The sequence below is a fragment of the Physeter macrocephalus genome, chromosome 1 (genome assembly GCF_002837175.3).
Source record: "Physeter macrocephalus isolate SW-GA chromosome 1, ASM283717v5, whole genome shotgun sequence".
NCBI classification, from domain to species: Eukaryota; Metazoa; Chordata; class Mammalia; order Artiodactyla; family Physeteridae; genus Physeter; species Physeter macrocephalus.
In genome coordinates this window covers 17,699,040-17,716,647 of record NC_041214.2, presented here as the reverse complement: position 1 = coordinate 17,716,647, position 17,608 = coordinate 17,699,040, and the positions used below count along the sequence as shown (strand labels likewise).

Sequence of the window (17,608 nt, the reverse complement as noted above, 5' to 3'; positions counted from 1 at the left end):
CGAACCCGTGTCCCCTGCATCGGCAGGCGGGCTCTCAACCACTGCGCCACCAGGGAAGCCCTCTCTTGGGTCATTTGTATCTGCTAACCCTAAGTGTTGCCTGAAGACTATTGATTCTGGGACTTCCGTGGCAGTCCAGTGGTTAGGACTCTGAGCTTCCATTGCAGGGGCACAGGTTCGATCCCTGGTCAGGGAACTAAGATCCCGTATGCTGCATGGTGAGGCCAAAAAAAAACCCAAAATACCCACTATTGAATCTATCCATGATGGGTGTTATCGTAGCCTCACTTCTCCAATGGGATCTGCAGACATCCTCAGGGGTCTCAGAATGCTCTTCTGGGAGAGAAACGGACAAGCTAGGGAAAACAGTTATAAAGCTGTTTTTAAAAATTTTGTTTGGGGTAAGACCCTAGCTAACACAAGCCTAACTAGTGCATAGAGAGACATTTTCTACTGCTGTGGCATTGTCATGCCTGGTGGGCATTTCTGTCCAACCTGTTGACAGTCATTGAGTTAGTTTGTTAGATTCAAGTAGGTGACCGAGGAAATCGAGCATCTCTGCATGTGTTCTTTGCAGTAGATGAGAACTCTGGAGGAGGTTAAGTGTGTGTGCACCTTGTGTGTGTGTATTTATTAGCTGCTTTTGAGATGGTCATTGAAAAGTGTGCTAAACTGACTTTTTTCCCCTTTTGAGTGAGAAAGAGCTTAAGCAATTTCCAAACTAGCATCAAAATGTTTTCACTTTCCTGATGAAACATTTATTGAAATTGGAAGATTGCTTTGAAAGTGATCCAAAAAATAACATCATTCTTTGAAGTTCAAGGTAAATGCAGATTTATGGATGCATTTGGAGTTCACCCAAAATATCGAAGGTCTGACTTTTGTATCAGTATAAAATACAAAAATGCAGAGTGAATGCTGGCCTTCTATATGAACATGGGCCAGTTTCTAGGCTTTTGTTTCTGTTTGTCTCTGGGTACCTGTCTCCCTAAAATTGCTTTAAGGCTTATCATTTTAGTTGAAGCCAACGATGAAGTGGCCGAGATTCTTTTCTCTGTGTTGAGGTTACTTTTGGACCAATTCCGTTTTAAACCTGTTGAAATCATATGCTGCCTGGCCTGGTGCACCGCCGCCCTAGGCCACCCGGCCGGACTGAATGCGTGCTCTCAGCTAGCATTGTCTCTTGGCTGAGTAGGTATTAGGGCTCACACATGTGTGTATGGTGTTTTGCCCCCACTGCTGTTAGTGATAAACAAAAACATTTAAAACTCTCCGAGTTCATGGTTGGCACTTTATTTTTCTTTATTCCCCACGTTGTACAATGGGAAAATTTTCAACCTCCAGCAAAGGAGTTCTTTTACTGGAAAGGGTTTGGTGCTAAGATCGTGATTAGCGGTTGGTTGCATCCCCAAGTTTTGAGGGGTTTAGTTGTCTCAGCTTTGCAAATAGGCAAAGTAGCAGCTGACGGTTCTATTTTTTATGAGAATTGTTGACTAGGTGTAGCAAAACAAGTTTCAGTTTCTGTAAGGACCATGGTAAGGACTGGTGGTTATCCTCTCTTATTTAGAAAAATCTTTGAAGAGGTTCAAGGTTAGTACAAGAGGAAGCTATTTGTGTCCCTTGTCTTGGGGATTTTAGAGGCATGCTGTTTTAAAATCCGGGCTCTCTCCCTTCCATATTTGCTTGATTAGATTTGGCAAAGGCCTTCAGAGCAAAGTGTCATAAAAGTTTGTAGTTTGAGTTCGTATAACACGTTACATCTCGTTCTGAATCTCTTAGCGCTGCCTAATGCCGTTAAGTATCCATGTCCTATCTCATTTTCCCAAATTGGGTTTATCTTGCATCCTGGGGTCAGAGAGGATGTTTTTCCTTTCAAAGGAAAAAGTGTTTGTGCAGTACTGGAGTTTGAGAAACACTGTCTAAACAACAATAGTAAACACTCTGGAATCTGAATCTTACTCTTAACTCAGTGTTTGGATTCTTGCTGTTGACTTTCACTCTTTAAAGAAACTTTAGGAGAAAAACCATCAGGGTGCAATGTTTTGGTTGTGACACTTTGTTTTTTTACCTCCGTTTCACTTGGTTTCTCTAGGAAGCTGACCTAAAGTTCTGTGTGAGTAAACTTTAACAGAAGTGCCTTCCAGCCTTCTGTTTTAGCTCTGTGTACCTCCTGATTTAATGGAGCACTCTGCAGCCCCGGTGTTTTTATTCGTGGGTCTATGAGAAATTAAAGGAGTGAAGGACAAACTTTCTGACTTGTTTTCTTCCTTGATCCTTGTGTGTGTAGTGTGTGTGTGTGTGTGTGTGTGTTTATTGTGTGTGTGTATTGTGTGTGTGTGTATTGTGTGTGTGTGTGTGTGTGTGTGTAGCTTTGTGTGTGTGCCTTTGGAGTAGGGATAGGGGTGTGGCAGAGAATTCTGACGAGGCTTTTCTTCTTGGGACTTCCTGCTCCTGAGTTAAGGTGGAGCATCCAGTTTCTTCCTGGTGGTGAGTGCAGCCCTGAAGCTGGGCCTGGGAGTGCCCTGGTTTTCTAGAAAGCCACCAACTCCAAATCTTTATGTCAGGGGTTCTCAGAAGCGTGGCCCCTGGATATGCATCACTTATCTGGGAAGTTGTTAGAAATTCAGATTCTTGGGCACCACCCCACCTATTGAATTGGAAACTCTGGGGGAGGGGCCCCAGTGGCAGCTGTGCTTTAACAAACCCATCAGGGGATTCTGATGCATGCAAAAGTTTGAGAACCACTACTGAAGGCCAAGGTCTTTTTAATTCTGAAGCATATCTTTTGTATTTCTAAGTGCCTACTGAAGCTTCAGGTTATCACTTTCCTGAACCAGAAACATGACACAGACAACAGCAGTAATACTTATTGCTGGCCATTTTCATATAGCATCGTGGCTAGGAACATGGATTCTTTGGAGTTCTTTACCACTATATGACCTTGAGTAAGTTAATAAACCTCTCTGCTTTTTATTTCCTCAACTGGGCTATGGACATAATAGTAGTAGAAACTCTTACTATCCCTGTTTCACAGTTGAGGAAACTGAGGCCCGGGAACAGTTCCAGAGCTTGCTTTGAGTCACTCTTCAGTGGAGTGGGAGGTTCAAATTCAGACAGTCTGATTGCAGAGCCTGGGCTCTTGTCCCCCTTGTGTGCATTTCCACTTAGTCATCCTTACCCTGGGGTCAGCAAGGCCTCCACCTGTAACCACAGCTGCGAGCTGTAGGGGCCTGTGGTGGCTGGAGCTGGACGTCCCGTTGTCATGGTGTTGCAGCAGGAGCAGGGCCTGTGTGAAACTCCCTGTTTCTGAAACCTGGATTCCCCTTTTCAGAGGCAGGGCTTTAAAAGGTAAAAGCAGCCCTCTCAGGAAGCTTCGGTTTTCTGCAGGAGTGTGGTGACACTCTGGGAGCAGGTGTCGGCTGTCACTACAACTGAGGTGCTACTGCCGTTTAGTGGGCGGGGCCAGGTGTGCTAGATGTTCTCAATGAAGAATTGTCCTGTATCCCACTGGATTGTCATGTGTGCCACCAAACTTTGAAAGTCGTTTTCTCTCTGTTCCAGGTGGGAATCTATTTACATATGATCTCAAAGTATTTTTTTGGCATGATTTTAATACACATTATACACTGAGTCTCTGAGGAATGTAACTATTGCGTTCTAATATATTGGGAGAAGATTTTATTTTGTTGGTTTGAAAATTTTACTAAGCGTTTTCACCGTTACAGAAGATTCACATCGTGCTGTTCCTGATAATTAGAAATAGCAATACAGCACACCTGTATCAGTCTGCATTTTGCACTGACTGCATTTATGGTGATTCTAGGTATAGGAACAAACATTTACTAATTCTTGATGTCTCCTAGGGCCCCACTTCTCAAAGGTTAATGTGTCCATGAATTGCCTGGAGAATTTGTTAAGCTGATTGAAATGAGATTCTGCATTTTTAACAAGCCAGCGCTGATGGCCCATGGACCACACTTTTTGGGTAGTAGAGGTCTTGTGGTGTATGCCTGAGGGTTTTCTTTTCAAGTACCTATGTTGTTATAACTTACTTTCATTTTGAAAAAAATTTTAGAGTGAGGGCATTACATTAATTTTTTAAAAAAATGTTGGTAAGTTATTGTCTGTGAATTTCATTTCAGACTTGGAAAAAGGGCATTTAAAAATATTTGCTTTTAGGATGGTGCCTTGGGCTTGATGGGGTGACAGCCACGGCTCTGGGAGGTTAAGTGGTTCTAGTCATAAATCCAAACAGAATTAGGGACCTCAGCGTCATGGGGTAGTGATTCAGAATATACTTATTATGTTAATTGTTCGAAACAGGTTATCATTCACTTATTTACTCTTTCAACAAATATTGACTGAATGCCTCTGTGTGCTGTGTGCCAGCCACTGCTCTGTGTTCTTGGCATGCTTCTGTGAACAACATAAAGACCCCGATTCTCACAGACCTTATCTTCTGGTGGGGGAGACAGACAGGATACATCGTAAGTAAATTACGTGGGGTGTTAGGTGATCAGTGCTATGGATTATTGGAAGATTAGGCGTGCTAGGGTGAAGGGAATGGGGTGAGCAGTTCCAGTTTCAAACAGGGTCGTCAGATTTCTCATCGAGAGCATGACTTAAGGGGGTCAGGGAGTTGGCCACGTGGAAACCGGGGACGAGCGATCCAGGCAGAAGGGATGGACCCTGCAAGGCCCTGAGGCTGGAGATCGTCCGGCTGGACGCTTGAGGAGCTGCAGAGAGACCCGTGTGGCTGGAGGGTAGTGAGCGAGGGAGTGTGGTCAGGGATGAGGTGGGAAAGGGGTAAGGGGCCAGATCACTCAGGGACTTGTGGGACCTCATGGGGCCTCTGCTCGTGTTCTGGGGTACGGAGTTATCGCAGGCTTCGAGGAGTGACATGATCTCACTCAAGTTTTCCAAAGCTCCCTGGGGCTGCTGTGTTGAATGTGGCCTTCAACAGAAGGCAAAGGTAGAAGCAAGGAGACCAGTTAGGAGCTGTTGCAGTGTCCAAGCATGAGATGATGGTGGCCTTGACCTGGGGGAGGCATCGGTGGTAGTGAGAAGTGGTCAGATTCTGGATGCATTTTCATGAAACTTCGAATACAAGTTTGGAAAGTTCTCAGCGCTCAAGGCTGCCAGCAGTACCTGTGTGGATCCTAGTTTGAGGAAAATCTGATGTGGCTGACAGACTTGTTACCATGGTTCCATGTTCTTTTCCTTCTGGCGATTTTGTGTGCGTATTTGTGCGTGTGTGTGTGTGTGTGTGTGTGTGTGTGTGTGTGTGGCATGTCTGTCCAGGCCAGTGGTTAGCAGTCAGTCACAACAAGCAGCTAGCTGAGCAGGGGTTGGTTTAGAATAGAAAGTGAAGCAGCACTAAATGGAACTAAATGGTCCTGAAAGCCTCACACATTCCCTCTTGATTAACCCAGGACGTATTTTTAGTAAAAACATAAGCTATTACTCAATTAGTGTTTCTTGTATTACTCTGATGCTAAAGCAAAGATAAAAATTCCATTTTCTTGTCCCATTCCCCTCGTGACACCATGTGTCCCCCTTCTTCCTTAGACTCTGAGACTACAGAAATTTCATTAGCATGCTTGCTTTATTTCAGTTGACTGACACTTTTTTGACTTAAAATATGCATTATGTAGTTCTGCCCTAGATTTCCAAATAATTTATTTGAAAATGCGGGAGCAGTTTGAGATGTCTTCTGATATGTGCGTGCAACTCAGTTTCCGTGCGGGTCACAATTCCAGCTACCTTCCATGCTGGGAGGAGACGTGGTGACCATAGAGCTAAGCTTCCTGTAGTGGGGTTTGTTGAAAGCCCACCAGAGCTGTGCCTAGCCAAGGTATTAGCTAGAGCACACACAAGTAAGTAAAGTTACATGGCATGACCCCAGGAGACCCCAGTTCTCAGCCAGGGTGACCTCTCAGGTGCTGCATGTCTGTCGTTAACGATTTTGGCCTAAGGCTTTCTGCCTAATCATAGCAGTGACTTGATCAGTTGATTTTTTTTTCTTTTCATTTTACACTTACAGCGATGACTTGTGAAGAATAAGTGTATATTCTTATTCTTGTGCTGTGGCTGCCATTACCCCCGGTGTCACTGAGACCATTCCTTGGCCTGGAGTGAGGGGAGCAAAAGGTAGCTTCATTTACGCAAACCTTTCCCCTTTATCCTTGCAAGTCTGTATTTTGGGAACTCTGATTTAGTTCTATAACTCAATGATCTGGGCAGGGGAAGGTCTTTTTTTTTTTTCTTCTTCTTTTTTTTTAATGCCTTGGGCTATTTTTGATGTGTTGTGACCTTGGTAAGGAAAGTTTTCCTATATCCAGTAGGAGATCTTTTTTAAGGAGGGTACGAATTGTGGCTGTGTATTTTTAGACCACATTTTCCTGTGGCATTTGTACTCTGGTGCACCGTGTCATGGAAATTTCTCTTCCTAGTCTAGGACTGAGAAGATGGTCTTTCAGTGCTGGCTTTGTCCAGTTAACTGTACTAGCTGAGCGAGACTCACTCTTCTCATCTGTAAACAGGCATGAAGGCACACGCCGACCGTCTGCCTCAGAATTGGTAAAGGTGAAGTGAGCCGAGATGTTTGAACAGCTTGGCAAGCTCTAAACTTCCCCTCGGTTGCAGGGCTGTGGTGGTGTGTGGTTATCACAAGCCTTGCGCCTAGGAACTCTTCATTTCTGCCTTTAACTCGCTGTGGGGTCTTGGGTAAGTTGAGTGAGCCAGTTTTCTGGAACCTAGCATAGAGACTTGTACAGGGGCTGGCAAGGTAGAGGCAGTCAAGCTGTGGGCTCTCTAGAAACAATTCTAGTCTGAACATTCTATGAGTTTACGTTTATGGGGGGAGGTTGCGCTTTTTTTTTTTTTTTTTTTCTTTTTCCAATTTTATTAGTGAAGAATTTTCACCTAGAGGCAATAGTTGTTAACATTTTGCCACATTTGCTTTCTCTCTCTCTACACATGTATATATTGATTTTTAAACCTCTGTTGCTTCTTTCCTTGGTGAGTGTTGAACAGCTCTCTTCTACAGAGTATAGCGAAGTTCGTCATCCCTGAGGCTGCAGGATGTTGACTTCAGTTGGAGCTTTGACATCCTTCGGACTAATCAGTACCTTTCCTCCCACAGGATGAACTTACGGCTGTGAATGTAAAGCAAGGCTTCAACAATCAGCCCGCCTTTACTGGAGACGAGCATGGCTCGGCCAGAAATATTGTAATTAACCCGTCAAAGGTAACGCTCATCGCTTCCCAAAACTTATGAAAGAGTATACGTATGTGAGACCCATGGTAGCTAATGTTGATAAATTTGTGTTATTGAAACCACACCCATATTCAAAGTTCCCCCAAATATCCTTTATGCTATCCTGCCCCAGGGTCCAATCAGGGATCAGGCACTGCTTCTGGCTGGCGTGTCTCCTAACCCTCTTTTAATCTAGTGCAGGACCGCTCTCCAGAGTCCCTCATTTTGTTGTTGTGGGGTTTTTTTTTTTTTCAGGTTAAATATTTTTGGTGCAAAGACTACATTGCATACCAGGAGACGTGCAGTGTTAGTTTGCCTGATTATTGGTTATACTGTTTGATCACTTACGGTGGTGTCTGCCATCTCTTTACATTGCAAAAGTAGTCACCTTTTCCTCGTAGTAATCTCCACGGGGTGATACTTTTGAGACCGTATGAATATCCTATTCTCCAATAAAATTTTATGCTATGATTTTAGCATCAATTGTCGATTCCTGCTGAATGATTTATTTTGCTGATGGTTGCAAAAGGCTGGTTTTGTAGTTATTATTCCTCGTATGTTTATTAGTTGACATTCTTTTGTTAAGGACACCCCGTTTTTCAGTATCACTTTGAACCCCTGAACTCTTCTTAAAATCAGTTGTATGACCTTCAGTTTTCTTTTTGATGCTCACCCTGTCTCACATTTGGCCAGTGGGGGCACCTTTAACCTGGTTCTTGGGCCTTTTGGACAACCCCCTCAACCCCCCAACCCAGTCCTTTGGGCACTTCCTCCACTTTAGGTACAATAACAGAGTCCAGGGCCATCTTGTTCTTTTCCTACCCCATCCCAGATCTGGGTACCCAGCTTGCTCATGGCTACTTGAGTGTGTCACAACTTCTAGGCCCTTTCAGTGGACAGAGATGGCAAAAATATTTAGGTTTCTTTTCTTCTTTTTCTTCCCTCCCTTCCTTCCTTCCTTCCATCCATCCATCCATCTGTTCTAAGTCAGTACCACAGAGTCTTTCCCATGCTTTTCCCTTTTCCATCATTGTATCTCCTTTCTCTTAAGGTGAGAACCCTGGATCCCAGCAATATTAGCATATGTATTCATTTACTGTATTTTACAATATACATAAAAAGTTCCAGAATAAACTCTACCAGTGTCATTCCAACAACAAAATTGCTATGTGAAATTTACAATTGCTCTACCATGCTTTTTGTCTTTAGACTAACTTTCATTAAGAGTATGTAGTCAGAGGGACTTCCTTGGCGGTGCAGTGGTTAAGAATCTTCCTGCTAATGCAGGGGACACGGGTTCGATCCCTGGTCTAGGATGATCCCACATGCCGCGGAGCAACTAAGCCCGTGCGCCACAGCTACTGAGCTTGCGCTCTAGAGCCCGCGAGCCACAACTACTGAAGCCCGTGTGCCTAAAACCCGTGCTCCACAACAAGAGAAGCCACCGCAGTGAGAAGCCCGTGCACCGCAATGAAGAGTAGCCCCCGGTCGCTGCAACTAGAGAAAGCCAGTGCATAGCAACAAAGACCCAATGCAGCCAAAAATGTAAAAATAAATAAATAAATTTATTAAAAAAAATATGTAGTCAGAGTGTTGTATTAAAAAATTTCTTGAATTAAGTCTCGTTTCTTTGTGGTTATGTTAACAATTAGATATATAGATGGAATTATCTGTTTCTGTTTGTATTCTTTTAAGGTTTGTTTTTCATCCTGTTTGAGTTATTTCTATTTTCGAATATTAAAATACTTTTACTCTTTAAATTAAAAAATCATGCCTACAGATTAAAAGAAATCAAGCATACAGATGAATTTCTATTCTTGTTTTCTCTTAACCAGAGATAACCATTGTTAAAAGTTTGTGTATCATTTCAAATCTCTTTTTATATGCACACATGCATACACAAACATATGTAATTTGCTAAACTAGCAACTGAAGTATTATTTAAGTGATGTGAAAAAAAATAGAATTATTTTCTACAGATTGTCCTATTGACCAAACACAGTGTTTTTAGTCTCTTTCCAATCTTGCTTGATACCTTTTAAACATCACAACTACAATTATGTATGTGTTGTAATTTGTGTTCTACTTTTTTTTATTGTGGTAAAATTTACATAACAAAATTTACCATTAACATATTTAAGTGTGTAGTTCTTTGGCATTTAAATTAAGTACATTCACACTGTTGTGCAAATATAACTACCATCTATCTCTAAACTTTCATCTTCCTTAACTTATATACTTAAAGAAGAAGTAATATCATTTTGTGTGTACATTTTTTTTGTGTGTGGTACGCGGGCCTCTCACTGTCGCGGCCTCTCCCGTTGCGGAGCACAGGCTCCGGACGCGCAGGCTCAGCGGCCACGGCTCACGGGCCCAGCCGCTCCGCGGCACGTGGGATCCTCCCAGACCGGGGCGCGAACCCGTGTCCCCTGCATCGGCAGGCGGACTCTCAACCGCTGCGCCACCAGGGAAGCCCTGTGTGTACTTTTCCTTGAGGCTGAAGTATTCATATTCATAGTAATTAATGGATAGATAACATTTCATCATTTATGTGCTGTAATAACTGAAACTGCTGGTGAACAGCAGTTAGCCTATTACCTGTTTCTTATGGTTATTTATAAAGAAGCTATAGTCATATTTGAACATATAGCTTTTGTTCTTTAGGATAAATTCCCAGCAGCATATTACTTGGTTAGAAGGTGCATTTGTCTACTGGGGCTGCCATAACAAAATACTACCAACTGAGGGGCGTAAACAACAGAAATTTGATTTTCTGAGAAAGTTTATTTTCTCACAGTTTTGGAGGCTGGAAGTCCAAGATCAAGGGGTCAGCAGGTCTGGTTTCTCCCGAGGCCTCTCTTCTCGGCATGTATGCTGCTGCCGTCTCACTGTGTCCTCACGTGGGCTTTTCTCTGTGTGCGCGTATCGCTGGCGTTCTTCTTCTTACAGTGACGCTAGTCATTGGATTAGGCCTCACCCTTATGACCTCATTTAACTTGTTTTCTCTCTTTCCTTTTTTTTTTTTTTTTTTTTTTTTACAGTAGGTCCTTGTTGGTTATCTGTTTTAAATATAGCAGTGTGTGCATGTCAATCCCAAACTCCCAATCCATCCCCACCCCCAGGTAACCATAAATTCATTCTCTAAGTCTGTGAGTCTGTTTCTGTTTTGTAAATAAGCTCATTTGTATCTTTTTTTTTTTAGAGTCCACGTATAAGCGATATCATATGATATTTGTCTTTGTCTGACTTACTTCACTTAGTATGATCATCTCCAGGTCCATCCATGTTGCTGCAAATGGCATTATTCCATTCTTTCTAATGGCTGAGTAATATTCCATTGTATCTGTGTATCACATCTTCTTTATCCATTTATCGGTCCATGAACATTTAACCTTAATTACCTCCTTAAAGGCTCTATATCTCCAAATACAGTCACATTGAGGCTTAGCGCTTCAGTATTTGAATTTTGGATATACACAATTCTGTCCATAACAGAAAGTATGAACGCCTTGTGTATAGGAACTGCCAAATTGTTCTCAGTTGAATGAAGTTTTATGTCAATTTAAATAATTGAATAAATGGAAATAGCACCCCTTACCACTTCTGTTGCTCTCATCCTTCCTGTGAGATTTACTCAAGGATTCAAACCTTCTGAGGGGAATTTGATCTAATGAATATGAAATACATGACCTATAGTGTAGCCCCTAAACTTTTTCATTTTCTTACCAAATGAATTACTTTCAAAATAGCTGTGGACGGATGGAAACAAGTTTTAAATTAAACCTTATCTCTCATACCTCGTCTGAGGGAGTGCAAATTGGTATAAACATTATGGAGGGTAATTTGACAATGCTGATTAAAATTACAGAATCATACCATCTGAATTCTGAAAATTCATCTGAAAGCTATAGCTGTACATGTATGAAATAACAAATAGGAAAGGCTATTCTTTTCTTTTTTCTAGGTGCAAGAATTATTTTATTTATTTATTTTTTAACATCTTTATTGGAGGATAATTGCTTTACAATGATGTGTTAGTTTCTGCTTTATAACAAAGTGAATCAGTTATACATATACATATGTCCCCATATCTCTTCCCTCTTGCGTCTCCCTCCCACCCTCCCTATCCCATCCCTCTAGGTGGTCACAAAGCACCGAGCTGATCTCCCTGTGCTATGCGGCTGCTTCCCACTAGCTATCCACCCTACAGTTTGGTAGTGTATATATGTCCATTCATTTTAATGTGATTTGTAATCGCAGAAGTTTGAAACAAATGTCCATTAACGGGGACTTGATTAAAGAAAATGTGGTACATCCACACAGTACATTATTATGTGTCTGCATATATGAATGAGGAAGCTCTCCATAGACAAATGTGGAAGGAAGGCTCTCAGACATTTACTCAATGTACATAACGAGGTATAGATATGAGAGAAAAATAATATATTCGTGTTTGTTCACGTGTATTCACACGAAGAAACACTGGAAAGACGCATAAGAAACTAATCAAGGTGGTTCTTTGGAGTTAGGCGTTGGCACTTGGGAATGAGGCTCTTAACTTTTTCTCGATTTTAGAATATTGTGAATATATTGCTGATAGAATAAAATTAAGTGTATGATCATGTTTTGATTTTTTTTTTGAGTCCTAATGTGCATTTTCTCTGCTCTTGCTTTTTTGGGAATTTTGACTTTGTTTACATTTATGCAGTTGTTCATAAGGTTTGTTAGGAAGTAAAACGTATATACAGCCACTATGTTCCATTGCTATTATTAAATACATAGAAAAGAGTATAATTGCAAAAGAGATTGCCCAGACTTTTTTTTTGTTGAATACAATTTTTGCAAATCTCTTGATTTGCAAAATCACTGATTGGCTTGATTTAATTGAATAGTCTTTTCAGATCACCGTGGCTATTCTTCTTTGACAATACTTAGACTAGTTTAAAATTTTTTATGTCTTTGTTTATTGTGATTAAAATGCTCATACATGATTGCAAATAAGAGATCTTTTAAATATGAAACAATCTACATAGGTCGGTATTTCCTGCCATTGGTGCAAAGACCAAATATTGATTGAGAAATTTAAAATTAAACAATTTGTTACTCTTGGCTGCTTGTTTTCAAATAGCTGTGTTTTTGGTGAATTTTTGCATTTAATTTATTCTCTGGACATTCTGCAAACTTTGCTTAAAAAAGAATACTATGAAGTTGTTTTAAAAAAATAAGGTTCAGACTTTTTTTCTAATTACTATAATTTTTATTGCCATATTACCTCCACACAGCAAAACAGATTTTTTCCCTGTACATCAATCACAAGGATCAAGGGATGCCCATTCACATTAAAAAAATGTTTACCAGCTTTTCGCCCTGGTAGATAAACTTGGCTAATGGCTTCCAACTGTGTTCCACCCTATAGGCTAATTGTTTATTGAGTCATGAGCATTAACTAAGGTAGTGATTCTTATTTTGCTGCAGCAGGGTAGGTATTTTATTTTAATCATGGTTGCCACTGTCTGCTAACCTTATTGAAGGTATTTGTTAGAAATTGTTGTCCACATTCTGTTATTAGAGAATTTCCAGGGGACAAAATGTGATGCTGTGATAGGATTCTTGGAAATTCCAAGAGGTTTTCTGTGGATTCATTTAGTTTTTAGATATTACTCAGTCCCCTTCCTTCTTGTCCCTTTGTCTTTCCTTTGTCCTCTTTTAATTTGGTTAATATGAAAATGCTAGTCATTCACAGGAAGCTCCCTTTGCTACTTTGTTCCATTCAGAGCAAGCCACACTAGCTTTCTCTTTCCAAACACTTGTACTCATGAAATTGGCAGCCCAATCAAAAATGTTGAATATTTAATTTGATTGAACCTTTTGTAATTTTCCATTTAAATAAATTAGATTTCTCTAGACTTTTTTTTTTTTAAAGCACTGAGTGTAAATACAGAGTTTCCTTTCCAAATTTATGTGCTATTAAAATGAAACAAGGAAAAGAATGATTACTGTGTGATTACCAGGTTCTGATCTTGTATGCAACACCTCTCAGGAAAAAGATTCTCTCCAAATGGGTGTGTGCTGTGAAAAAGGAGAGGTACATCTAAAGATGAAAGCAGAACCCATTCTCTTGAAATTTATTCAGGATATAATGAATTTTATCTTATAGGGATTTTCAAAGACCCTTCTTGTTCCCTTGAACTACTTGTTAGTAGTGAAACAAAGGTGCTGTGGGAGTTTCTGCATTATGTTAGTGTAAGGAAATCACAACTCTTAAGCTTCAAGGACTTAAATTCCCATTTTATTTTCCAATGGGCTCTTTGAAGATTTTCTATTAAAACAATAAAAATAAAATACTAATATGTACATTACTAACATTCTTGCTTATTGTCTTTAAACTCTGTTTTCTCTTCCACAGATTGGAGCTTATTTTAGCAGCATATTAGCTGAGAAACTAAAGCTTAACACTTTCCAGGACACCGGGAAGAAGAAACCACAAGTTAATGCTAAAGATAATTATTGGCTGGTTACTGCTCGATCCCAGAGTGCGATTCATAGTTGGTTCTCTGACTTAGCAGGAAATAAACCGCTCGCTATTTTGGCAAAAAAGGTATTAAGTATTTCTTGCATTGTTTTAACTGAGGCCTTATAGAAATGAAAATATTTGAGATAATGTTCAAGTATATATTTCTTTTCCCCAGTTCTCTCCAAAACTCAAAGTCTCAATGGCAGGTATCCTGCACTAGGTGTGTGCTGCACATAGGCTGTTTCCCCTTCATTTTGATGGCATGTGGTGCCTGGGACATCTAGAGACCTAAACATTCTACACAGGAAGCTGTTTATGTGGATATTTGGTAGACAGGGTTTTAAAATCAAAAACAGGCAGTGAGACTTCATTTATTTCTGTTACATTTTCAGTTTTTTAGGTCAGGATGTCCAAATGGGTTAAATAGAGATCCTTGCTTTAATGTTATTTCCTTGTCTTGAAAAGTACCCATCCAAATTCTTAAACTAACTCTTCCTCCGAACAAGTGAGATAAAAGATAGTGATTCTGTGTGTGCTTGAAAACCGTCTTTGAAAAAGTTTCAGTGCAAAATGGGCAGGTTTATTCATAGCTCCCCGCTTTTTTGAGGAGGGGGAGGGAAGGGAGGGTTCTTTTAAAAATCTTTGCCTTTGATCATTTTCCTCACGTGGGAAATACTACACAGATTCAACAATCTTATAGTCCCAATAATAAAAAATGTCCTTTGAAATTTAGATGAGAGCCAGAAACCTCCCTCTTAGTCTTGATCTCTGACTTCTTACAGCACCTTTCAAATAATCCCCAGGTCTTTCTCATCTCCCCTGAAACCCTTTAGTTTTAGGGGAGCCCATCTTCTATTCTTAGGTTTTCACGAATGGCTTGGTGCAGGCCCAGGTTAGAGGAGAGCTCCTTCGTGTATTTACTTTTTTGTTTTCTAAAGCACCTCTTTGAAGATAGTGCCTGTAGCTCCCGTTGGCTTCATTTTGCCCTAGTGTCAGAGCCTTGCGTTGCCTTTCATAGATGTCAGTGCTTAAAGGCAACTGAAATCCTTGCAAAGCACAGCGATCAGCATAACCCTCTCTTGCTACTCAGGTAGTGCCTCTGTCTCAACACAGGGTGGACCGCATAGCATTTCTTTTCCATTGTTGACCGTTTACCACGTGTTCCCACTGTGGCCTGGGAATTGTATCTGAAGGCTGCAGAAGTCAAAGGCCATCCTTCAGTATTTGATGGCTTTCTACCAAAAGCTCGTACCCTCCATGTTGGTTAGTACCTTCAACTCCTATGTAGCCAGCCTGACATCTTTCCTTTTAGGTTTGCCTTTTTTGTAAGCTTTTAGAATGCAGTTTTTTTTTTTGGGGGGGGGGTATATTTCCTGAAAGGGAATGCTCATGAGGAATGGATGCCTTTGCTTTAGGGGTGTAATGATCTCTCATCTTTTAAGAGGGAGATGAATTATGGTGCAGTGTATTAGCCGTTGTTCTTCTCTCTTTATTAGGAGCTGCCTCTGGCCAAGTCAGGTGTCCCTCAGGTAAGCCCTGACGTTAATTCTTTGCAAAGTTAAAGATGTTTTCTTTGTCAAACCATTGAATATACTTTGAAGTATTCATTTCTTGGGCATTTCAAGAGTCGTTCCTTCCCATCCCTTCCTCAGCATTTCATCTTCTTGAGATGGCGAAAACTCTTTAGAGTTGGGAAAAAGATTGCATTCTCTGCATGTTCTTCGTATTAGAACGTTTAAATACCTCTTAATTTCTGGTATTTATCTGCGAGATGGCTTGATGTAGAAGACCTTCCTTTTCCTGCTGAGATCCTGAGTCATCTTCCAGCTCTGATCTAGAGTTCAAAATAGTTTCCTGTATGGGATGGATCAGGTTTCTGGACCTGGTTTTCTGTTACTATAAAGCTCCACAGCACTCCAAGTATTTAGCCACAGAGAGGTCAACGTGGCCTGTAAAAGGCCTTTTAATTCAATCACGGTCACAGTTAGGTTTGGCAGAGGAGACTTCTTGCTCCTGGGGATACTCTTTTAGCTCTTGAACAGTTCGCGAAGAATGATGTGTTCGCTTCTGGTGACTTTGATTACTGTGGTCTCTGGAATTCCCATTTGCCTCTACCACCGCTTAGCAAACAGAGGATGCGGACACTAGGGAGAATACAGGGAGGGAAGCGTTACAAGGGCAACCCCTTGGTGGATGGAAAACCATGCTAGGTGTCTTAGTTTTCTTCTGGTACTTAGATGCAGTTCCACCTTGATTGAGAAACCACACCGCTGCCCAGTGATTGCCTGGGTTCAGCTACGAGTTGAAGTCGGATGGTTTCTTGGCTGAAAATGGAATCCATCCCTGTAGGAAGTCATACTTCAGTCAGTGTAAACATATTTTCCTTCCTGAGTTGGCCCAAACTGTAAATGTGACAAAACCATCAAAATGTGTCTTCTTCCTTAATTAAATAACTTTCCTCACATATGTTCTTCTGAATTCTAAGGCCCTTCATTTGAGCCAACCACTTTTCTCAGGGTTCTGCCAGCAGGAACAGTGAGCTAGAGGTTTGCCTTACGCTGTTCATGTAAGACTCAGCTTTGTTTGCTGTTTCACGTAAACGTTTCGCACGCTCAAAATGCTCCCCCCATCCCCGGCCGTGCCTTCTTGTCAAATGCTGTTCAAAAAGAAATCCTGTAGGCTTCTATAAAGATGCTATTAGTAATGTTTCCTTGGAGATGCTAACTTTACTTTTTGCCTTTGCCTGGTTTTTAGGCCTTGATCTTATATATAGTCTTCTGGTACGTCTGACTGACTGAGAGAGAACCTGACCGTGACGGCTAAAATTTAACTCCCTGATACCATATACTGTGTGTTCTAGTGAAAAACAGCAGCTCCGGTCTTGAACTGACTATATATGAGACTGTGCTTTTCTTGTCCCTGGCCTAAACGACAGTAAACCCAGAGCCTTGTGCCCCATGCAGGATGTGCCTTGTAAGCTAAATTTTCAGGAAAATTTCTAGGTAAAATGTATCACCGTGATCCACAGAGAGGAAGTTTTATAGCTTTAGCCTGTGTCACTTTCACCTCCCTTTTATATAGTTATGTGGTATGCTGTGTAAGTTGCCTTTGTCACGGGGGAGGTTATGTTCTAAAGTCAGCAACCAAGGTAGGAACTGTACATGATCAAAAGTCTATTACATTGCCCGTCAGATACAGTATATGGGCACACTGCATCTCAGTGTTCAACCAGGCAGCTTTTCTTTATCACTGGAGCTGCTTGATGTTTCTTTGGGAAGAACCAGGTGAAATAGCTTGTTTTAAAGAGCTGTGTAACAAAAGAACACTTACTTTTAAATTCTGGGATCACACTTTGTTCCAAGACTGTGAATAGTCAGATGTGTAACATATGTATAATGCAAAAAGATCCACTGGCTAAACCATTGGCTAACTAAGAGAAAAATGCCATGCTATATGAATCAGTTAGCTGGTTTGAAGCTTTGATTTTCAACACAAGATCAAGCAAGACTTCGGGGCATAGAGACCAGGGCTAGTGATGTCCATGGTTGTGGGTTTCCAGAATCCTCTTAGGAGAGAGTCAGGTCCATGGCTTGAGAACACATGGGGCGGGGAGGGGGGGGCACTGGAGAAATCCTTGGAACTGGAACTGGCAACAAAATGAAAGTTGTTATTTTGATACGTGTAATTCTTTTGCTTTATCCTTCTCACCCCACTGTGAGGTGGACAGGGTCGGTATTATCTCATTCATAAATGAAGAGCCTGGGAATCGTGGGTTTAACCACCACAGGCTGGGGCCACGACTGCAGCACAGGGGTGCTCATTGCTGGGGGCGGGGG

The 17,608-nt window shown here is 41.2% G+C and overlaps 1 protein-coding gene across 1 annotated transcript in view; it reads left to right on the top strand.

Moving 5' to 3' along the window:
• The window catches only part of MED12L (mediator complex subunit 12L), a 316,215-nt gene that overhangs the window by 24,229 nt on the left and 274,378 nt on the right, over nucleotides 1-17,608 (top strand). Inside the window, exons 3-5 of the mRNA XM_024131828.2 lie at nucleotides 7,145-7,249; nucleotides 13,665-13,856; nucleotides 15,269-15,301. Coding sequence (XP_023987596.1) covers nucleotides 7,145-7,249; nucleotides 13,665-13,856; nucleotides 15,269-15,301 — 330 coding nt within the window. The remainder of the gene's footprint in view (nucleotides 1-7,144; nucleotides 7,250-13,664; nucleotides 13,857-15,268; nucleotides 15,302-17,608) is intronic.